The 25,000-nt window shown below is 42.2% G+C and overlaps 1 protein-coding gene across 1 annotated transcript in view; it reads right to left on the bottom strand.

Moving 5' to 3' along the window:
* Positions 1-21,055, bottom strand: part of LOC138948475 (neurogenic locus Notch protein-like) — a 66,529-nt gene extending 45,474 nt beyond the window's left edge. Inside the window, exons 1-4 of the mRNA XM_070320029.1 lie at positions 20,938-21,055; positions 18,838-19,071; positions 14,557-14,712; positions 13,744-13,935 (exon numbers count right to left, since the gene is read on the bottom strand). Coding sequence (XP_070176130.1) covers positions 13,744-13,935; positions 14,557-14,712; positions 18,838-18,979 — 490 coding nt within the window. The 5' untranslated portion in view covers positions 18,980-19,071; positions 20,938-21,055. The remainder of the gene's footprint in view (positions 1-13,743; positions 13,936-14,556; positions 14,713-18,837; positions 19,072-20,937) is intronic.
* Between the last annotated feature and the right edge of the window lie 3,945 nt (positions 21,056-25,000).

Raw genomic sequence — 25,000 nt, 5'->3', positions numbered from 1 at the left:
TCTGTAACTTTACCTCCATTATAAACTCCTTCGTTTCTAAGTACTTCTCCTTCTGCTGCGTTCGTGGGCTGAAACTCCCACGTACACTCGTGGTTTTTTTTTTGCACGAGTGGAATTTTACGTGTATGACCGTTTTTTACCCCGCCATTTAGGCAGCCATACGCCGTTTTTCGGAGGAAGCATGCTGGGTATTTTTGTGTTTCTATAACCCACCGAACTCTGACATGGATTACAGGATCTTTTTCGTGCGCACTTGGTCTTGTGCTTGCGTGTACAAACGGGGGTGTTCCGACACCGAGGAGAGTCTGCACACAAAGTTGACTCTGAGAAATAAATCTCTCGCTGAACGTGGGGACGAACTCACGCTGACAGCGGCCAACTGGATACAAATCCAGCGCGCTACCGACTGAGCTACATCCCCGCCCGCTTCTAAGTACTGATTTTTAACAATTGATAACAATTGATATTGATTTACATCACTAGAAAAACATACACATGTGGGGAAAGAGAAGAAAAAAAAAAGAGGGAAAAAAAAGATTTTCCTAAACTTGAAGTTTTGAATGCACCTCTGCACCTCTGATGAGAGGGCATCTCCAAATAGAGGACACCTTCTGTATCCCTTTGTCTATAATATCTTGACTACAATATACTTGTCATGACAGGCCACCTGCAATGTAGGGACACTTTTGGTAAGGCCAAAAAAAAAAAAAGGTCTGTTTACGGTAACATAGGACAAAAAAATAGGGTCGGTAGGTCGGGTTTTTTTTTTTTTTTTTTCTTTTTCCAAAAAACCATATTTTTACGTTATTTTGCCAAAAAAAACAAGATCCCCCCCCCCCCCCAAATGCCAAAAAAAGTCAAGGGTCGCGCGAAAAAACTAGGGTCGGTCGGGTTACCGTAAACAGACCTTTTTTTTTTTTGGCCTAATGGTACAGTGGCACTCAAATTCAAAGACACAAATCATAAATCTGAGAAAATCAGTTCTTAACATGGGAGGGTGTCTTGAAGTTGAAATGCCAAATGGACACGTATAAATGTACAGACAATATGTACAGAAAGGGCGGGGATGTAGCTCAGTCGGTAGCGCGCTGGATTTGTATCCAGTTGGCCGCTGTCAGCGTGAGTTCGTCCCCACGTTCGGCGAGAGATTTATTTCTCAGAGTCAACTTTGTGTGCAGACTCTCCTCGGTGTCCGAACACCCCCGTGTGTACACGCAAGCAAAAGACCAAGTGCGCACGAAAAAGATCCTGTAATCCATGTCAGAGTTCGGTGGGTTATAGAAACACGAAAATACCCAGCATGCTTCCTCCGAAAACGGCGTATGGCTGCCTAAATGGTGGGGTAAAAAACGGTCATACACGTAAAATTCCACTCGTGCAAAAAAACCACACGAGTGTACGTGGGAGTTTCAGCCTACGAACGCAGAAGAAGAAGAATATGTACAGAAAGTCTATAAAACCACGGCCTTAAAAGAGCATATGGGAGGGTCATGTCTTAAATTGAGGGGGTCTTAAAGTGGGGGTCCACACCACTATACAGCGGGACCCCCCCCCCCCCCCCCCAAGACCCCCCCCCCCCCCACTTTAAACTCTCCCTTTAAACACTTTCTACCCCACCAATGTTGACCAAGTTTTTTTTAGCCGAGACCAGCTGTGCTGCAGCAGGTAACTCAGAATTGTAGTAACTGTGTATCAACTGTGTATCAACACGCTGGAATGCAGGCGTTAGATCAACATTACAGGAAGCGACTGAAGTGACTGTGTGTATCCGTACCAGGCCAGAGAGAGCCATATGAGTGGGTAGGGATATATCCGTTCTTGGGAGACAATGAGTTAAGACATGTTTTCTCAGAGTTTTTGTTCATGACCTCTGTAAATAAAAAAATTAAAAAAATTTTTAAAAAATAAATCCCTGCGCTTAGAACTGTACCCACGGAATACGCGCGACATAAGCCTCATATTGATTGATTGATTGATAAATGTATCTGCTTTTTAAGACCTGATTTCTCAGATATTTGGAGGTCTTAAAAGGGGGGTTTGACTGTACTTGTGGTACATAGTCCCTACCTCCACACGTCTTGATGGGTGAAGGGTTCTAACCCCAAATCAAACATCAGGCCTACTTTACCCCTAATTCAAACACAGGCCTAACAGTCACGGGGCTAAAGGTGTGTTTACATAGCGACAAAACCGCTTGATTCATACAGCAACTATTACAAGCCGTTCCTATTTGCACAGCGTCTCTCGACAGGTGGAAACAACTTTAACAAGGCTTCAGGTAACGCCACCAGGTCATCGCGTCAGGTGTGAATTTCTCCCCCTGTGTCAATACTAACGGCTTTTGTTTCTGCAGAGTTTTTGATTTTGAAATCATAGAGGGATTAATGTTCTGGCCTTTGATTCGAGATTTTGAGAAATGTTCGGGGAGTGGGTTGGTTTTGAATTGTAAAGAGAAAGAAGCTGTACCGTTAAAAAGCTAGCTCCCGCTACTGTGGTTGTGTCAATACCCACACCTTTTGTTTCCATGGAGTTTTTGATTTTTCAATCAACGAGGGCTTTGTGTTCCTTGTGTTGATTTGCGATTTACAGAAATGTCAGGGGTGGGGATATGTTTTGAATTTTTAATTTTTTATTTTTTTAATTTTTTTTTAATTTTATTTTTTGTTGCTTAACGCCCAGCCGACTACGAAGAGCCATATCAGGGCGGTGCTGCTTTGACATATAACGTGCGCCACACACAAGACAGAAGTCGTAGCACAGGCTTCATGTCTCACCCAGTCACATTATTCTGACACCGGACCAACCAGTCCTAGCACTAACCCCATAATGCCAGACGCCAGGCGGAGCAGCCACTAGATTGCCAATTTTAAAGTCTTAGGTATGACCCGGCCGGGGTTCGAACCCACGACCTCCCGATCACGGGGCGGACGCCTTACCACTAGGCCAACCGTGCCGGTCTGTTTTGAATGGTAAAGAAGCTGTACCGTTAAAAAAGGACTATGCTTGAGTCAATACTAACGGGGTTAGTTTCTCTGAAGTTTTTGATTTTGAAATCATAGAGGATATCGCCTTAGACTTGTGATTTTGAGAAAGTTTAGGGGAGTGGTCTGGTTTTGACGTGTAAAAAGATGTACCCTTAAAAGACTATGCTTCTGTCAATACTAACAGGTTTTGTTTCTCCGAAGTTTTTGATTTTGACACCATAAAAGAATTTAGAGTTCTTGCCTTAAATTTGTGATTTTTAGAAATGTTAGGAGTGGTCTGATTTTGAATTGTAAAAAAGTTGTATGTACCTTTAAAAGACAAACCCCCGTTAGATTTTTATTTTTTTAATTTTAATCTTCTAAATCTGAAAATGATACCACTGGTTTTGTGTATTTCAAAGTTGTTATTGCAGTTTGTACTTGGTCTTTCACTGAGGGAAAACTTGGACGAAGCACTGAAGAACAAAAATCATCAGTGTCATTCTGTCAGCCTAAGCTGTCTAATTTCCTCCACTGATGCACACGTCCAAACAAACAGTGAAACAGAGGCAAGAGTGACAGGCACACAACTTGTTTCGATCACACCCTTAAAGGTTCTGAACTTGTCAAATCCAGGTGCACGGAGCTCCTGGGGCTTTTAGTCATACCTCAGGCAGCTATCCGTTAGAAGAACTACCAAGTTTCATTGACTTGCACCCAAAGAGTCAAGAACTGCGATTTTTTTTTACGAATTAATTTCGGACTCTGTCCCGGCTGGTCTTGACCTATTTTTGGATCTAAATTTAGATCAGGTAGATCACATCATGCACAAAAAGACACGTCACTAGTGGCAAACTATGTCAGACATCATCATGAGTTTGTGTAAAACAAAATGGAGGCCGGAATCACTCAGTTGAATCGAACTCCGACCAAACACCACTATGATAACTAGGTTAATTTATGCACTCGCGTGAACAAGAAACTGTCGAGCTTCACAGATGTCGTCGTTGGGTAGTTTTGGGTTTGTTTTACTACCATAGGAGGATTTTTGAACTGTAAATGCACTCAGCTGCAACAAAAACGCAAAACGAAGGCTGTGAGCTGCACTGTGCCTTTAAGCTAGTTATGACTTGCAAATGACATAGAATTAAAGTGACGCACTTACTGCCTTTTGTTGTGAAAGATCTATACACATGTACTTCAAGCTGACAAATTTCAAAATGTCTTGATAGTTTTGTCATAATTGTCAGACCTTTGAGTACTGTGGTACAAAAATTATGAGCATTTTAATACTGGTAACAGACATGGGAACAACGAAACATGGAAATGTCAGGTTTGAAAATAATAGTTTAATTCTGAGGATGGATCACAAAATCTGCTATAAAAAAAAAAAAATGATTTCAGCTAAAAGTCTGAAGATTCTCATGTGTGTAGAAAGGAATACAGCATGCATGATTCACAGACACAAATACTGCAAATATAGCTGAAGGACTATGATGACAATTTCAAGCGCCTGTGTGAGTGTAGGTAAGTGGGGTATGAAATATGCCGCGCGCAGACACAATCCATGTATTGCAGAAAGCCTGACACACTGTGTCTCCTTTTCCCACACTCGTCTCTCTCGCCTCTGACCTCTGCTACTGGGAACTTCTCTTCAAACCCCCCCCCCCCCCCCTCCCCTTCCCTCGGACCCCCCCCCCCCCCCTCCCCTTCCACTCTCCCTCTGAGAGGTGGGTACGCAAGTGTTATACAGGTACACTAGGTAAACAGGGTTGGTTTAAACAAGTTTATTTTAACAAAGGTTACAATCATGACATGTATACAAAGTTCACAGAAACAGCAACAAGCTAGAAGCAAACAGGGTTGGTTGTATTTTTTCTTGAGTATGCAACGATGTGTGCATTTGTGAGCATACAGAGAGTGGCTGGAGAGAGAGAGAGAGAGAGAGAGAGAGAGAGAGAGTGTGTGTGTGTATGTGTGTGTGCGCGTGATAGATAGAGTGCGAGAGTTTGTGTGTATGTCTGTGTGTGTGTGTGTGTGTGTGAGATAGAGTGAGGGAGTGTGTGTATGTTCTTGAGAAAGAACTATGTGTGATAGAGAAAGTGCGAGAGTATGTGTGTGAGAGTATGTGTGTGTGTGTGGAAGGGGGGGGGGAGATAGAGTAAGAGAGAGAGAGAGAGAGTGTGTGTGTGTGTGTGTGTGTGTGTGTGTGTATGTATGTACGTACGTCACGTGTGTGTGAGCGCGCGCGCATGCATGCATGTTCGTACGTTTGACCACGCTCATGTCTATGCATGCATGCATACTTTTGTAGAAATGCATTTTCGTCATAATTTTGTAGCAATGCATTTTCCTGCATGCACAAGTGCTCAGCTGTTATTACGTGCACATTTCTTTCCTGCCAGCCAAGGGAGGCCTGTATGTCTTCTTGTTATCATGTGTCAAAAGTTGATAACTTTACAGAGTGCCAGGGAGCTGCCAGAAAGGAATCCATTATCTAAATGGATGACAACTCCAACTAGACCTCTTATCATTTCATCTCTTTTCTCCAGTGCTGCATCTAAACAACTGTTAACACAAGGTAAGTGTACATCAGTATATCATTCTCCCACAACCCCTACACCTCCCACCCCCCCCCCTCCTCTTTCACTGTGCTTTATCTGTTCCTTTTAAATGAAATGCCCCCCCCCCCCCCCCTCCTGTAATGTTGCTCTTTCAATTAACCTCTTTCTTTCTGCCCCCTCCTCCCCCTCCCTCCAACTCTCACGCTCCCTCTCCGGGTAGCCAGCATCCTCATTCATTTTGTTCTATCCCCCCTCCTTTACAACCGCCACGCCACCCCCCCCCCCCCCCCTTCATAAGCCTCTACATCCCCCGTCCCCTCCACCCACCCACCATTCCGCGCCTGAGTCCTTATTCCCTTTGACTTTTCAACTACCCCTCCCCCTCCTCAATCTTTGCCCTCTCCCCCCCCCCCCCTCCCACTCAAGTCATGATCCCGTGTGCTCTTTCAGTCTCTGCAATTGGAAGCAATTTTCTATTTTTCCCATAAGCGGGGAGAACGGCTTTTTCACCCATCCCACTGACAGGTCCGGGCTATTATGTACTCGCCGGAACCCCTGAAAACCGCACGCGGGGACAATTTCGTCAATAACTAGCTTGTTTGCACAATCTTGTATCATTTTCACACCTCTGGCTAGCTCCCCCCCCCCCCCCCCCCCCCCTCTTTCCCTCTGTGCTTTGTCTCTGGGAAACACACACACGCACACACACACACTCTCTCTCACTCACACTCTCTCTCTCTCTCTCACAAACAAACTCTCCCCCCCCCCCCCTCTCTCTCTTTTCTGTATATAAACTACCTTAATCTGAGTCAACTTTCCAGGACTTTCAACAACTCTTTTTTTTTTTTTTTTTACACGAAGCCTATTATTTTCTGTTCTGTAGTATTCTCCGCACGTACCTGATAATATGTAGGTATGGACACAAGATTTAAGTCAGCAAGCGTTTGGAGTGTACAGTCTTTCTTTTCTTTCTTTCTTTTATTTATTTTTTTGCCCCTCACCATTCTTCCTCGTGAAGGGGGGGGGGGGGGTGGTGGTGGTGGGGTGGGTTCAATAAGCTTGGGACAGTCACTTGCACGATAATAGGTCATCAAACTCTTGAACTGTGATATCATTCTATGTTTGTGAAGATTCTTTTTCTACAACCGCAACGGTTGTAATACAGCCAAACTGCCCTAGCGACCACCTCTCAAAAACGAACACCTGTCCAAAACGACCATCCAAATGGATCCCCAAACTCTCTCTCTCTCTCTCTCTCCAATACCCCCTTTCCATAAAGATCACTTGTCTATAACGACCACGGTTGGTTTGTTTGTTTGTTTGTTTATTTGTTGCTTAACGTCCAGCCGACTACGCAGAGCCATATCAGGACGAGGAAGGGGGGGGATGAAGGGGGCCACTTGTCAAGCGATTCCTGTTTACAAATGCACTAACCCATTACTTGTGTCCCAGCAGGCTTTAGTAAAACTAAATTAATACCTACTGGAAGATTACCAGTTTCCAGTATGTTAAAATAGGCTTAACCTATCTACTGCTGGACTTACATCAGAACACTAACAGATTAAACTATGCATGAATCGCGAGACAAGCGGCAAGAGAAGAGATTTTTGGAAAAAATACAGGTGAATGAGCAAGAAGGCAGAAAAAAGAAAAGAATTCATGAAGAAAAAGAGAGCATGACAGGAAAGAGGAACCAAAAATCTACCTAACAGCAAACTAGAAAGCTCCTGCGGTTCCAAAAACAGGAGGGGCCTTTACTTTCATACTGCGGGAACCACGGTTGGTCAGGACCTTCGATGGTGTTATAGACAAGATCTACTACCCCCCCCCCCCCCCCCCAAACACACATACACACACACACACTTCTCGCTAAGTGCAGCTCTATAGATAATACCCACAGATATCGAAAAGCAGACACTAGATTTCTGATCGACACACAACTTGTTTAGGGGAAGGGCTCCTAATATGGACCGGCTCCTAATATGCACCACCTCCTGATCTGACAAACTAATGGCGCTCAAAACAGTTTCATTCGCTGTATTCACTCTCTCTGGATATATTGCACATGTCAAAACAGTTGCAGAAACACAAACCTCAAAACCGTTAGTCTTTTTCTCTTTTTGTAACGTTTGGCAGCGTCTACTCTAAATTTGCCGCCTAAAACGGACTCGTTTCTGTCCACAGCAAAAGCTATTATCACACAAACATTGCTAAATATGACAGCTAAGACCGCATTTGTTACATTTTAGCAGTGTTGACCCCGAGTTTTTACTGCAAACAAAAAATAATAGCAAATTCTCAAAGTATGTGTGAGTCCCCTAATATGGACCACCGTCAACAAATCGAAGAAAATAAAAGCTAAAGGCTATTTTCATTAATTCATTAAGAAGCTTGCTGAAAATAACCTATAACTAGCCAGATTTCAAAAAAATATAACAAATAGTCTTTTTTTTCGTTGAAGTTGATAAGTTCACTTATTTTCACTCTGTTTTTGATAAGTTTCTTTAGTTTTCTGGTGTGCTTCAAATAATGCTCTCATCAACCCGAAACAGATAAATCTAAAGCATATTTTAATTATTGTGACTTACACACTAAGTTGTATCATGTTATTTTGAAGTATAGGGGGCTTTTTACAGCGATTCGTGTAGGCCGCTTCACTGGCCCAGGCTCCTAATATGGACCATTTGTGATTTTGTCTGTACTTAATTTTTGCTGAATGTCTATCAAAGCTATTTCACTCTAATTAGGCCTTACGGTTAACTTAAGACAGAAGGACTACCAAACACAAAATGCAACTTCTTCGCAAGAAAACAACCTAGTTATCAGCATGAAACAAAAAGTGGTCCATATTAGGAGCCCTTCCCCTATTTACCTGCCGACACCCCCCCCCCCCCCCTTTTCTTCTCCGCCCACCACCACCACACTCCACCCAACTCACCCGAATAACCTCATGAAACTTCCATTTCAAACTTGATATTGCGCTGTTAAAGTTAAACAGGGGGGTCTGGAATTGAAAAGAATGTGATTTGCCTTTTAATGCAGCGTTGAAAAGAAGCGTGGCTACTGCGTGCCTGATCGGCAGATGTTCGAGTGTGGGAAAGAAAATGTAATGGGAACACAGGCGCTAGAGTAGTAGACTATGCATGCGTTAATACATGTAATGGGGGCTTCTGAGTATGATGATTTGTGTTGCTCTTTGTCTTTCTCTATGTCTGCCTCTCTCTCCACGTGTGCGCACACACACGCATGTACGCACACACACACACAAACTCTCTCGACACACACACGCATGTACGCACACACACACACAAACTCTCTCGACACACACACGCATGTACGCACACACACACACACACACACACACACACACACACACACTCGACACACACTCTCGACACACACGCATGTACGCACACACACACACACACACACACACACACACACAAACTCTCTCGACACACACGCATGTACGCACACACACACACACACACACAAACTCTCTCGACACACACACGCATGTACGCACACACACACACAAACTCTCTCGACACACACACGCATGTACGCACACACACACACACACACAAACTCTCTCGACACACACACGCACCCCTTCAGTCTCTCTCCTTCCCCCCCTCCAATACACAAACAGCCTCTCTCTTTCTCCCCCTCTCACTGTCTCAAAAAAATTATTTCCCCTCTCTCCATTCCTCCTCTCCGCTCCGCCATCCCCCCCCCCCCTCCCTATCTTACTAATCCTTGCAAGATACTGCCACCATCCTCCACCTCACCCTTCGCAAGTCGCACTGGTACCTTCAAAAGCAGGCCTTCCTAATTCCCTCCAAACTATGAAAATCTAGCACGCATACACGCACACCCCTTTCAAAATATGCCCAGCATTCACAAGGCTCCGCTTCCAAAGCTTCGCTCTCTATGAGCATACTCACTTTTTCAACACTCGATCAGACCAGCGAAAGGAACTCTTGTGTGTGACCTACATAAACATGACACTAATAGCTGTTTTTCCTTGCTGGAAGCCAGGGTAAGAAAAAGTCTTGTAGAGTACTGGAATAAAGACAGAGTTGTGTGCGTGCCGTAAGAACGATAGCCAAGACTCACAGGGAGGATAAAGTGTGTGTATGTATGTATGTGTGTGTGTGTGTGTGTGTGCGTACCGTACGTGCGTGAGTGTACGTGCGTGAGTGCGTGCGTGTGTCTGTTGTGAGATGAGCGCGTGCGTGCATGCGTGCGCGCATGTGTCTGTTGTGAGGCGAGCGCGTGCGTGCATGAGTGTGTGTATGTGCGCATGTGTGCGTGTGTGTTTGTGCTTATTTGACAGAAGTAAAAGCAACTTATAATTATAAAATCCTAAAATATATACATTTAATCTCCTCTGCATCCTGCTCCCTCCATCCCTCTTCTCAATCCCCCAAACAAATAGACAAACATTACAAAAATAAAACCAAAAGATCGAGCATCCATCAAAAATAGACGCAAATGAAAGTACAGTCTCCGACTTTCCCCAGTGCAAAAGAGCTAAACCTGCTTTTGCAACCAACCCAACCAAGCTTATAAAGCCGCTTCTCCAAAGAGAGCAACTCCACTTAATACTTAATTCAAACCTCAGAATCAGCAATGCATGGTTTGGCAAATAGGGAGCACAAGTTAACAACGACTTTACCACACGACACACACACGCATTGTAATCGAGATCTGGGTACCATGGAACCCGCTGTTAAGACCCCTGTTTTCACACACACATACACATACACACACACACATACACACACACACACACACACACACACACACATACACACACACACATACACACACACACACACACATACACACACACACACACACACACACACATACATACACACACGCGCGCACACACACACACATACACACACACACACACCACGTAAGACTTCCCTCTTTCAAGACTCTAATTTATGTGAATGTTCTGTTCATAACCTCTGTAACTTTGCCTCCATTTCAAGATTCCCTTCCGCTTATGACCCGGTTTTCTCATATTTTTGGAGTCTTCCAAGACGAGTTTGGGTTTTTCTCATATTTTTGGAGTCTTCCAAGATGAGTTTGGGTTTTCCCCAGGGTTTTGTAGGTCTTTCACGACGGGTTCCACATGGAGTCTTTGTCTCAGTGGCTAAAGGGAGCCTGGCAGTGGTTTTATGTTGTGTCAATTGGCCACCCAACTGCAAGTGCTTGTATAATTGATCCCACCAGACGGACAATCACTTGTGTGAGTGCGGGTGGTAGCATGGTCTGAGAGAAAATGCTGCACGTGTGTTTTGTCTTTGTCCTAGTGTGATTTGTATCGTGTGTCTGGAGAAGGCTTGTCGTTGAAAGAGTTCAAACATTCACCACTTTTGATTTTGTTCTAAGAACTGTTGTTGAGATCAAATAGTGCACGTGTGTATTGTCTTTGTCCTTGAGCGAATTGTATCTGTGTCTGGAGAAGGCTTGTCGTTGAAACATTCAACACTTTTGATTTTGTTCCAAGAACTGTTGTCGAGAAACTGCTCAAGAGTATCTGGGAAAGATAGGGTTTAAAAGAGTTACCTTAAAGGCACGCTCCTTCACGGATATTTTGTCTTTGTCCTTGAGCGAATTGCGTCTTGTGTCTGGGGAATTCTCCTCATTGGAAGAGTTAAAACATTCAACACACTTGATTTTTTCCAAGAACTGTTGTCGAAAAACTGCTAGAGGATATCTGGGAACAATAGGGTTTAAAATAGTAAAAGGTACAATCCTTGTGTGTTTTGTCTTTGTCCGTGAGCGGTTTGTATCTCGTGTCTGGGGAAGTATTGTCATTGAAAGAGTTTAACATTCAACATTTTGATTTTTTCTTCTTCTGAGAACTGTTGCTGAGAAACTGCTCAAGAGTATCTGGGAACGATAGGGTTAAAAAAAAAAGAAAAAAAGTTAAAGGTAAAAACAGCCACCCACGCCATTTTTGAGGGTAGGTGTGGTCACGAACCTCCGACGTCATACCCAAATATTGCTCAGATTCCAGAAACACATTTTTGAGCAGAAGATAGACTGATCTTCAAATACACGTACATTTCTGACCAAAACACTGCTGTTTAACATCTGGGCTATACCACCAAAAAAATATCCTTAACTTTTTGGGCTCAGTGTAGAATTCGATCTTTCCTCAATTTCCTGAAGAGGCTGGTAAGGCCAAAAAAAAAAAAGTCTGTTTACGGTAACATTGACCCAAAAAAATAGGGTCGGTAGGTCGGGATATTTTTTTTTTCCCCCAAAAAAAATCATATTTGTACGTTATTTTGCCAAAAAAAACAATTTTTTTTCCCCCCCCAAATGCCAAAAAAAAGTCTAGGGTCGCGCGAAAAAAATAGGGTCGGTCGGGTTACCGTAAACAGACTATTTTTTTTTTTTTTTTGCCTAATAAAAAAGAGCTAAACACTCTGAAGGCTGAAGGGATGACTCACGCTTCCCTTTCAATACTGCAACCAGAGTGTCAATGTTTTCACAGTTAATGCTGGCTTATGCAATGAAAAGAAAGCTGCACTTGCACTATCTCTTCCATCTTTGCAGAATTGAACATAGTGTGTGGAAGGCTAATTTTACGCCAAAGAAAAAAACGTGTGTGCATTCTCTTTTTTTTATCTTTGAGGAATTGATAATAGAGTGTTTGAAAGACTGTTTTTACATCAAAACAGCCACCCACAATAATTATGGAACGAAATCAAATCCGCACTTGCTTGCGCTATCTCTTCAATCTCTGAGTGATTGAACATAGTGTTTGAAAGGCTACATTTTAAGCCAAGGAGAAAACTGCATGCGTGCATTCTTTGCCATCTTTAAGGATTTGATAATAGAATGTCTGGAAGACTGGGTTTAAAAAAAAAGCCACCCACAATAATTTGGATCAAAGCAACAAAAAGAAAATTGTAGAAAAATAATCAAAGAGCAACTGAACAAAATGACTGGCAAATAAAACTTCCACTGCCACAAACAGCAAAAAAAGACTCTTCCGACAAAAAGGCACACCATTATTTACACAATCCCCATTCGGTTTTGCCCCCAACAGAAAAATGAAAAACGAAAGCAAAGGATGAAGGAGAACCATTTTATATACTATGAGGAATCGTTTGCAGGGAGCCATGTTCTAACTCAAATAAATTCCCACAGATAATTATTATATTTTTATATGCCCACAGTGTCTCACCGCTAGAACACAGGTTATCCTGAAAGTTGTGCAAGAGTTTAAAAACAACATTTTATTGTCTACCAATGTTTAGTTGACATTAGATCTGAATTTCTCTAGCACACCAACACACACATAACTATCCCTGTTAGATAAAGAATCATACATCTTTACTCGACCCTAAAGTAAATGTCCATTTTTGTGTGCATGTTTTTGTGCACATACTTTTGTTGGTCAAAATAACGGTATAGCATTTATACCTATTAGTTTCAAGTTCTAAATTCTCTTATAATCCTATCTGAGATTAGGACTTTGTGAAGCATTTTAAAATGCACAGAAACTTGTCTGTCTCTCGGTACTATGGTTGTAGTTATGGTTGTTTTCGCAACAACAAAAAAGAAGGAATAATCCTATTTGATGTGCAAGCATGAATACGAATTCTCTCACAGGAAGAAATCCTCTTTTCCCTCCAACAACAATTAACAGAAAACAATCTCATCAACAACAAAACTTCTCATGCATGCCACAGGAGTGGATGTCTTAAAGGATCGAACCGGGCGGGGATGTAGCTCAGTCGGTAGCGCGCTGGATTTGTATCCAGTTGGCCGCTGTCAGCGTGAGTTCGTCCCCACGTTCGGCGAGAGATTTATTTCTCAGAGTCAACTTTGTGTGCAGACTCTCCTCGGTGTCCGAACACCCCCGTGTGTACACGCAAGCACAAGACCAAGTGCGCACGAAAAAGATCCTGTAATCCATGTCAGAGTTCGGTGGGTTATAGAAACACGAAAATACCCAGCATGCTTCCTCCGAAAACGGCGTATGGCTGCCTAAATGGCGGGGTAAAAAACGGTCATACACGTAAAATTCCAGTCGTGCAAAAAACACGAGTGTACGTGGGAGTTTCAGCCCACGAACGCAGAAGAAGAAGATAACAAAAGTTCTGGGAGTGGAACATTCCAATACAACTATATACTCACTCTCATCCGCTTAACATTAATTCAAAATAAAACGGCCTTACCTGGCATACAGATGCAGCGGTAGGCTCCTCGCTCGTCCAGACAAGTTCCGTCGTTCTGACAGGGGTCGGAATCACATTCGTTGATGTTCTTCTCGCAGCGCCGACCGGTGAATCCTGGCGGGCAGTTGCACCGAAAGGATCCGTTCAGGTTCTCACACGTTCCTCCGTGTTCGCACACCACCGTTGTTGTACCTGTTGTCATGGAAATTAGATTGTTTAAGTTTCAATCGCAAGCACTGTGGAATCTACTGTCTGAGGGGTTAGAGTTATGCAGTCACTTATAATAATGAAATTATTCAACGTAAGAGAAATTTCTCAAAGAAATTTGTAAAAAGAAATTTCTCAAAGAAATTTGTAAAACTCTTGCTCAGAAAACACAACAGCTAAGACAAAGATACATGATCTTATATATACAGGTTGGCTTTGACGTTATTTACATATAATAAATGCATTTATAAATAACAAAAGAACAAGAATTCTCTTTCCTCTCAACAACTAAAGAGATAGCATTAAAATTAGACTGAGAACATTTGACGAGAAAAGACAAAAGTTGATTTAGACCGAGAAAGCTTCCAAGTTACAGAGCAAAGAAAGTGGTACGGCTGTAATAATGGACAAGGGTTAGTCACTCTGTGGACATTCATATATGACGAAGACACACCACAAATACATAATTAGAGAGATACATAATTACTCACGTTCTTGACAATCAAAAATGTCAGTAAAGTCAGCTCCTTCTGACATGACTCAGAGATACACAGGAGCAAGAAAATACACAATTACTCGCAGCAAGAAAGATACAGAATCACTCACTTTCTTGACACTCGTTGATGTCAATCGAGCAGTCGGCGCCCCTCCAGCCTTTCTCGCACGTGCATATGGCGTTGCCGTTAATGGGCGAAGTCTCGCAGCCCGCAGACGCATAGCAAGGGTTACTCTCACAAGCATCCTCAAGGTGACATCGCAAACCTGAAGGTCACCGAGCAAGACAGAGAGAGAGAGAGAAAAGATATTGATAGTTTCGACAGTCGGCAGGCAAAAGGACATGCAATTTTGTACAGTTTTTGACGTGCTTTTTTCATGCAAAGGCTTTGATGCTTACACATATCTGTACACCATTTTAGACAATTTTCATGCATATTTTCTGTACAGTTTTCAAGATTTTTTATGCATCATTCTGTACAGTTTTCAAGATTTGTCATGCATCATTCTGTACAGTTTTCAAGATTTTTCAAGCATCACTTCTGTACAATTTTCAACACTTTTCATGCAATTAATTCTGTACATATTTTGATAATTTTCATGCATCTTTCTTGTACAGTTTTCAACGTTTTTCATGCACAAGAACGAAGACATGGGGCATTTAACAAGCAAATGCTTCATTCGATTTCTCTGTGTATAGTCGTCAGGTGACTAGGCCAACAAAAAAAAATTGTCTGTTTCTGGTCACCCGACCGACCCTAAATTTCGGCGCCGACCCTAAACTTTTTTTTTCCAAACTCAAATTTTTTTTATTTTTTTTGGTGGTAAAGGACAGGGTGAGAAAATGAACAACAAAAACGTGTGAAAACGAAAGTCCGCTGACGATTTGTAAATGTGTTGAGTGTCTTGTCTCAATGTATAGTGAATCCAGTCTCTTTGCGCGATTTTTAAAGCTAGTTTTATTGGTCTACATTTGGGGTAAAAAAAAAAATAAAAAAAAAATAAAAATAAAAAAAATCCCTATTTTTTTTAGCCATGTTACCAGAAACAGACAATTTTTTTTTTTTTGCCCTAGCACCTTGTGTCACATTTTTCTGTCAATTCCTGCATTGTTCACATGCAATACATCCAAACTGTACAGTATGAATAAACAGTGTACACATAACAGGCACATGCTCCAAAATGAGTTCATTTTTTAATGAATAAACTTAAAGCATGCCTTTTTACAGAGGAAGACATTACAAGAGTACGCATGCACATGTACAGAGGCTTGTCATGTTCACATTCAAGAAAGAAGTTTTCATTGCTGAGGTTGAAACGGAGTCACAGGGACTCTAAACTGTTTAAGGTCAAACGGGAACTACAGTTTTCTGTTGCAAATCACTAATAAACAAGAGCAGAGGGGTAAGATTGCGAAGAAATCTGCCCCCCTCTCCCTGTCATTCTCTCCCAGACCCCCCCCCCTCTCTCTCTCTCTCTCTTCCAAATATACCACACAACACACAGATAGGCAGACAAACAGACAGACAACACACACACCCAGATCCCCCCCCCCAAAAAAAAAAAAAAAAAAAAAAAAAAAAACTTTCTTCACCCCAAAAAACACACACACCCAACAACAAAGTGCTAATTACGAAGTCCCTCATCAAAAATACACCAGGCGATAGAGATTAGCCTGTTCTCTATCACAACCCCCCACAGCTCAAACACCGGCACTGATCAATCAACATTCAAATGGTCCACTGCCCTGGAGAGCGGGCGACAGCAAAACCTACTCGCTTGGCCGACCAACCCCGACATGCAAAGCCAATCGTGATTGTTTGCTTCAGGATTTGGTCCCAAGGTACCCACTAGGAACGCTCAGGGATCGCTGATCACCATTTTTCGTTTGTGTGTTTGTGTGGGTGCCTTATCCCCTCTTAGCACCAAAGGCATTGATGAATCAGAATTCGACATCACCCTCACCAAACTTTTCTTGTTTGTGTGTGTGTGTGTCTGTGTGTGTGTGTAGAGCGATTCAGAGTAAACTACTGGACTGATCTTTATGAAATTTTTCATGAAAGTTCCTGGGTTCCCCAGACGTTTTTTTTTCATTTTTTGGATAAATGTCTTTGATGACATCATATCCGGCATTTTGTAAAAGTTGAGGCGGCACTGTCACACCCTCATTTTTCAATCAAATTGATTGAAATTTTGGCCAAGCAATCTTCGACGAAGGCCGGACTTTAGGATTGCATTTCAGCTTGGAGGCTTAAAAATTAATTAATGACTTTGGTCATTAAAAATCTGAAAATTGTAATTAAAATTAACGTTTATCGTATTCTTCATCATTTTCTGATTCCAAAAACATATAAATATGTTATATTCGGATTAAAAACAAGCTCTGAAAATTAAAAAAATATAAAAATTATGATTCAAATTAAATTTCCGAAATCAATTTAAAAACAATTTCATCTTATTCCTTGTCTGTTCCTGATTCCAAAAACAAATACTGAAATAGATATGATATGTTTGGATTGAAAACACGTTCAGAGAGTTAAAAAGAATAGAGATATAGAAAAGCGTGCTATCCTCCTCAGCGCAACCGCTACCGCGCTTTTCTGAATTGTTAATTTCACTGCCTTTGCCACAAGCGGTGGACAGACGATGCTACGAGTGTACGGTCTTGTGGAAAAAATGCAATGCGTTCAGTTTCATTCTGTGAGTTTGACTGAGCTTGACTAAATGTTGTATTTTCGCCTTACGCGACTTGTTTTCTATTTACCTTCCATCCTGGAAGATTAGGCCAAAAAAAAAAAAAGGTCTGTTTACGGTAACATAGGCCAGAAAAATAGGGTCAGTAGGTCGGGATTTTTTTTTTTCCCCAAAAAACCATATTTGTACGTTATTTTGCCAAAAAACAAGATTTTTTTTCCTTCCCCCAAATGCCAAAAAAAAAGTCTAGGGTCGCGCGAAAAAAATAGGGTCGGTCGGGTTACCGTAAACAGACTATTTTTTTTTTTTTTGCCTTAGAATCAACAATTTACCCACACACTCTCTTGTCTTGGCCCCTAAACGTCGATGAATCAGAATCCCTCTTCACCACACTTTTTTCGCTTTCTGCTTTTTTTTAATAATTTTTATTTTATTTTCCTTCAAAACCCTCCTCATAGCCCCAAACGGCAAGGGATTTATAATCGCTGATCACCACTTTATCTCCAATCTGGTATCAATATTCTGCAGCCATAATGACCGGGTGAGTTTATGGAAAGGATTGTGAAATAGCTGCAGGGCGGTCTGTGCCCGCTAAGCCCTTTGAAAAACAAGGTAGGTAGCGAACTTGCGCTGTGAGTGGTCCTTTGTCAACACACACCTCTATTGTGAACCGTGTACACCGTTACACATTTAGTAGGGGGTAGAGGACTTTTTCTTTTGAGAGGTTGGGGGGAGGGGGGGGTGCCAGAGGCAGAGAGCGGGTATACTGACTTGAATAGAGAATCAGACCAAGGCATATTCAGTCTATGTACAGTTTCATGTATGTACACAATTAAAACTTCAGATACTACATGCAAAATCCAAAGTCAAAATAGAGATCTATATCAAACTGAAGGGATTTCTGCTAGCACAACAACACCACAATACTCATGCTTTTCTTCTCTAGATATGGGGAAAAGTGCACACTGGGAAGTAGACCAAACTACTGTACACTACTGGGTATTCTAATCTACACAATGCAGTATACTATGTACAGGGCATTTAAAACAATTGGCGATTTGGTGCAGAATAACACATAGATTTCTGTTGACATTGACAAGCAAACCAACATAACACATTCACGGGCACTTTAAATGACTACTTTGAGGTACATAAAACGACTATGACAAATCACTGGCTCACACAGGCACACACAAGACAGACAGAAACGTTCACAGAGCCTTCCACCACAATACATAGTTCTACCTACATGTGATCTTGGTAGAACTCGAACACCCACCCCCCATTCCCCCAAGAATTTCTTGTATAATATGATTTTGTACCAATATTAGAGATTAAAAAACCCACATCTTTCCAATGCATTCCCAGAAAACAAAAAGCAAATGAATTGTCCATGAACGATCTAGAATCCCTGCCTACCAGGACGAGACCTAAATGTTTTGTTTTGCTTTGAATTCTTCAAAAAAAGCCATAGAAAGAGTAGACCGGTTTGAATATATATATATATCTGAAAATTGGCCTGAATACACTTGAAAATGGGTCAAAATACACCTACAAATAGGTTAAAATACATCTGAAAATTGTTCAGAATACACCTGAAAATGGATCAAAATACAGACAAATTGGTTAAAATGGATCTGAAAATTGGTCTGAAACACCTGAAAATTGGTCTGAAAACACCTGAAAAATCACACCCACCTGTTTTGCCTCGCGGACACTCGCAGTAGAAGTATCCGACCCTGTCGTGGCAAGTTCCGCCACTGTAGCAAGGGTTGAGGGCGCAGTCGTTTTCGTTAATGGTGCAGTTGTCGCCCGACCAGCCATTGACACAGATGCACATGTAGTCGCCATCGCGGTTGATGCAGGTGCCTCCGTTCTGACAGATACTGGGCTGAGTGGCGCACTCGTCTACGTCTTGATCGCAGTAAACACCTGTGGCGGAAAAAAACCCAGGTGAAATTGTTTTTGATTGTAGGGCGCTCAGGTGAACTGTTTGGGTTTAAACAATGTTTTATTTCCATTTACTTGGTTTAAACAATAATAATAGTAATAAGGGTAATGGCGCAAATCCTAAAATAGTTCTAAGCGCCTTATAATCATTATCAATCTTAAACAAGACTTGATTCATTTGTTATCGTAAAATAAACAACATATTATGGCATTTAGGATTTCTCGCTCAAGCATAGTGCTTATTTTAAGCAATCCTTGAGAAGATATATATAACAGTTGTTAGCACAATGGCGGACTAAATTGAAATACTTATTTCAGAATACTGTAACAAACAGAAAAGCAAGATACAAAAAGAAACTTGTACATGAAATTTAGATACATTTATAAATATTAAAACAAAAACAGGCCTATGGCTTTATGGTGGTGTCTATTTCTATTGTCTGGTGTCTATATCTATGGCTTTATGGTGGTGTCTATTTCTATTGTCTGGTGTCTACTTCTATTGTCTGATGTCTATATCTATGGCTTTATGGTGGTGTCTATTTCTATTGTCTGGTGTCTAGGTTAACTTTTTCCTAAAGGTTGACAAATTTATTGTTTTACCTAAACAATATACTTCTGACGTCGACTTAATTTTTTTCTCTGCATCATTCCATTTTCACTCAAATTGTAACGACTCGACTAGCGATGAACAAAACTTTGATTTATAACTATTTTTCAGCACTTGCTGATTTTGCCTGATGAAAACACAATAACCCGTCAGCTGGGGATTTAAAATGTACATAAAATCTTGTCTGAGTAAAGAGAAAAAGATCACCAGGGCTTCACATTTTTGACAGTTTCATGGGCTCGCCTCACCCCACTTTTATGGTTCAAATGGCTATTTTCACCCCTATTTTGACACTCTAACGAGTCTGTTTGTTTCTTGACTTCATCTGGGATGTGATATTTATGGAAATCTTCCAATGCAAGTTGACACATGGTCAGGTACACACACACACTCACACCTGGCTGGCAGGCACACACACACACACACAGTCACTCACTCTCTCCCCTCTCTCTTGTTCGTCACTCCCTCTCTCTGTTTGTCTCTCCCCCCCACCCCCCCCCACCCCCTCTCTCAGCTATAAAGTCTTTTGTATAACAGCTGTTCTTGTTAGTTTCTCAACCAACATCGAACTCAGAAGAAGAAGAAGAAGTTAGTTTCTCTGCATTTTTTCTGTATCATCTAACAGTAACAGAACAATTTTTTATTCTTTATTACACCCCCGGTATAGGGGTGTGTATAGGTTTCGCTCGATGTGTTTGTTTGTTTGTTTGTGTTCGCATATAGATCTCAAGAATGAACGGACCGATCGTCACCAAACTTGGTGAACAGGTTCTATACATTCCTGAGACGGTCCTTACAAAAATTGGGACCAGTCAAACACACGGTTAGGGAGTTATTGGTAGATTAAAATTATACAAGGACTTATAGAGGGACATCTGAATGGTCAAAGGGAAATAACCATTCTCACTCAGTCACTGCCACCAACTGAGAAGGTTATTTCCCTTTGACGGGGGTGTTTTTCCTACCTCGGAGGAATTTCTTGTTTTTTATGTTTTGGACCCATACATACCCTTATTTCTACAAACTGCCCTCTGTGCATGGTAACAACACTGCATATTATAAAATACAGTGGAACCCCCTTTTAAGACTTTTAAAAGAGGGTATGAACAGAAAATCGTGAGAAAACAGGGTCTTCATTGAAAACGGAGGGAGTCTAAAATTGGTTGGGGGAGGGGTGGGGGCTTTAAAGGGAAGTTCCACAGTAGTCCCCCCTTGATTCTAATGACTTTACTGCTGACCTGTGTAGGTAAGGGGGCAGTCACAGCGGTAGTCATCAATAAGGTCCACGCAGGTAGAGCCGTTGTGACACCTGTGGTTCAGGCAGTCGTCAATGTTCAGCTCACAGTTGCGACCTCGGAAACCTGCAATCAGATTATAAGGACAAATTCAATCAACTGTGTTTCACCTCACAAGGGGCTTTACTGACATTTTACTTTCCATATATTATGATGTGCACACTGCTGTACAACTCTCAGAGCTGAAAAAGCCATACATGTATGAGAAAATGGTACTCATGTGCTTGTTAACCCAGAGTGTCCCAAAAATGCAAAATGTAATGCAAGGGGGAAAAAGTTTAGGGTGGTTGAAAACTGCAATGTCTATGCTTTGCAGTAAGTCAGATCTTGCAGTTTCATGGTGGTGTTTGCATAAAAGTGTGTTCCTCCATTTTGTGTATGCGTGTCTACCTGTGTAATGCACGTGCTTGTGCGCACATACGTTCCTGCATACACTTGTAAAACTCTTATCTTAACTCACTTCAAAACACAAATCCGCAGATCAGTCGGTTGCTAAAGTTCTTCTCAATTGTTTCTCCAAAATAACAAATGAGATGTTTGTAATAATCTCAAGAATAAGACGTTGGATTTTTTTCTCCTCGACCTGTTTATGAATGGACAAAGTTCAGAGGACGACTTCAAGGTCACTACAAATGAGTCCTGCAAGTTGAGAGTTGACAAAAAAAGTTCAGTTGCTTGAAAACTCGCAAGACACAAAAAATGGAAAGAGAGAGCTTGTGTGTGTGTGTGTGTGGGGGGGGGGGGGGTTGTGTGTGTGTCTCTGTGTGGGCGTGAATGGAGAGGAGAGGTGTTGTTGGTGTTCCTGGGAAGATATTTGTGAAGGGGACTGACTGACTGAAGTGACCATGTCCTAACATCCCCCAGGTGGCTGTGTCCGTGTTATCCCCCCTGAGACTGAGAGGTTATCCCCCGTGCTGTGTTTGTGTCTGTCACTTTGACACCCTACTGCAACTGATAGTCTGATAGCACGACCGTCCTGTTCCTACACTGACCAACAGCCCCCACCCCCCCCCCCTCCCCCCCCCCCCTTCCTTCTCTTTGCTATTGAAACTCTCGAAGCTTTCTCTGTTGTGGACACTATTTTTAGAGAAGAAATGGTGAAAGGAGGATTTTGACTTTGAGGAGTTACCCATAACTCTCTCTCTCTCTCACCCCTCTCCGTTTCACTCTCACAAACACAAACTCTCTCTCTCTGTCTCTCACTGTGTGTGTGTGTGTGTGTGTGTGTGTCTCTCTCTCTCTCTCTCAACCTCACCCCTCCCCCCCCCACACACACACACTGTGACGCTGACGTACAAAATCACACACAATCTGTCGCAAGAACTTTCAAGAACTCACATAATTATTCATGTTTCTCGTGATATACAATGGCATGGGTAGCATTATATCTAGCAATACCAAAAGGTCTCATGAAAAAAATGAAACAAAATTAAAAGGCTCCATCCGTCAGTTCCTTACAAAGCCTGATTTATACCAAGACAAGCAAGAGACAGCGAGTGATCTACGCCAAGCCAAAAAGACAAGACGAGAAAATGAGTGCAAGAGATTTGTCCCTGGCAGACATGTGTGCCAACGGCAAGCGACAGATCGGCTGTTAGTTAGCCACACGGTTGTAAGGGGATTGAACAGGGGGAGAGAGGGAGGAAAATGTGTTTGTTCTCCGATGTTTACGGGACAAGGCCCCATCATCAGCCAACCGCTTGGCAACGCTCGGTCCGGCTTCTTTTTTGATGTAGCTGAAAATCCTGTCTCAAAGCTTCTCAGGCAGCAGAATCTATTCCCCAGAGAGCACAGAATCTATTCCTCAGACCAGATATATGGGATGATCAACAACCAAAGTGATGGAATTCTCGGGTAGCCCACCTCAGCACTTCGACGCTGAAAGAATGTGAGCCCAGTAACACAACATCAGAACAAGTGATGTTTGAATGTAGTGATAACATTCTCGCGTCGACAGAGCTGAACGACATTGAAGAAATGCCTTTCATGGTCGGCTGTTAGGTCTGGTGAAAAGGTGTCGATGTCATTGCTATTGAAGACTATTGAACTCCCCCTCCTCTCTCTCAGCACCTCCCCCCCCCCTCTTCCGTCCCCTCACCCAAACACCCAGTTCCCTACTCCTCTGTATCTACGTTATTTCCTACCATTCTCAGAAGTGTTACGAACTATATAAGTCACCCTCTCTCTCTCTCTATCTCTCTCTCTAGCCTTGAAACCTTTATCCTTCCAAAATAAAGCGCGCACGCACGCACGCACACACATACACACATACACAGAGTGACACACACACAGTGACACACACAGTGACACACACACTTAACACACACACACACACACACACTAATTACACCCACGCTCACCTAATGTGTGAAAATGACTGTGTATGATGACACATCCGCAGTAAAGCTCGTCTTAAGCAAATAGAGGCGTCAACGATTGTCGTATCAGATAGATAAGTTAGCCTACTTCTCTGGCACGCCAAAATCGTACTCTGTTGCTAAGCAGGAGAACGCTTGCAGTTGACAAAAACCAAGAGAGTCAAGAGATCCTTTTCAGGAAAAAAAATCTGAACTTCAGTTATTTTTTTCTTTTCTGTATTCTGTGACTGTTTGACTTGCTGTTATTAAGCCTAGTATATTGTGTCTTTTGCTGTTGTTGTTTATAACTTTTTTATTTGTTATCAAGGCTATTATTGCATCTTCTGCTGTTGTTGTTTATAATTGTGTCGTATGTATAAGGAGTGTATGCGTGTGCGAATGTCATCTACACAAGAACAAATACCTATGGCTGTTATGCTGTTTGACGAAATACACTTTTGTTCTTCCCATAACCGGCACGGTTGGCCTGGTGATCGGGAGGTCGTGGGTTCGAACCCCGGCCGGGTCATACCTAAGACTTTAAAATTGGCAATCTAGTGGCTGCTCCGCCTGGCGTCTGGCATTATGGGGTTAGTGCTAGGACTGGTTGGTCCGGTGTCAGAATAATGCGACTGTGCTGCGACTTCTGTCTTGTGTGTGGCGCACGTTATATACATGTCAAAGCAGCACCGCCCTGATATGGCCCTTCGTGGTCGGCTGGGCGTTAAGCAAGCAAACAAACAAACAAACAAACAAACAAATTCTTCCCATTCTCTATGACAAGAAAGTGTATTTGATGTGGAGCGAGGCTATGTAGAATTCAAATGAGTCTGAACTTAAAGCATTCCCTAACAACAGCTGTTGTGCAAGAATACTACTAAAGTACACGTACAGTCGACAATGTGTGTGTGTGTGTGTGTGTGTGTGTGTGTGTGTGTGTGTGTGTGTGTGTGTGTGTGTGTGTGTGTGTGTGTGTGTGTGTGTGTGTGTGTGTGTGTGCGTGTGTGCATGCGTGCGCGTGCCTGTCTGATGTTATCTTTTTTTCTATGCCTGCCTGTCTTTTTTTTTTTTTGCCTGCCTGGAAATTTGACAAAAATACCCACACATACCAGATAAACAAAGCTCGCATGCCACTTGAGGTAAAATCTGACACTATTCTCTCGTATATTTTGCAATTGAAAACCCATACTTATGTGTCATCTTACGGTGCAATTATTACCACGGGCCACGCGCATAATAAGAGGTTTTGCTTATATCTTACCCCTGTGTCCTACCTCTATCTATACTATCACTCATATCATGTTTCGAGTCAAATATTCGGCTGAGAGTATATATTTCTTTGTCTTATCTTAACAGTTTAGCAATGGCATTTTTGGGAGTGCCTTTTCTTCCAGAAACAGAGACGTGTGTGTGTGTGTGTGTGTGTGTGTGTGTGTGTGTGTGTGTGTGTGTGTATGTGTGTGTGTGCGTGTGTGTGTGTGTGTGTGTGTGTGTGTGTGTGTGTGTGTGCGTGTGCGTGTGCGTCTGTCTTTCTGTCTCTTAGTATCTATCTTTTTGTCTGCATAAAGAAAAATTGTCTTTCAAGATATTTATGACGCTTTCAACGATCATCCAAATCTACTTATCTTGATACCGCCACTCCCAGTTAT

Source organism: Littorina saxatilis, linkage group LG15 (assembly GCF_037325665.1).
Source record: "Littorina saxatilis isolate snail1 linkage group LG15, US_GU_Lsax_2.0, whole genome shotgun sequence".
NCBI classification, from domain to species: Eukaryota; Metazoa; Mollusca; class Gastropoda; order Littorinimorpha; family Littorinidae; genus Littorina; species Littorina saxatilis.
Note: the sequence above shows the minus strand (reverse complement) of the source record. Positions and strands in the feature narration are given on the sequence as shown.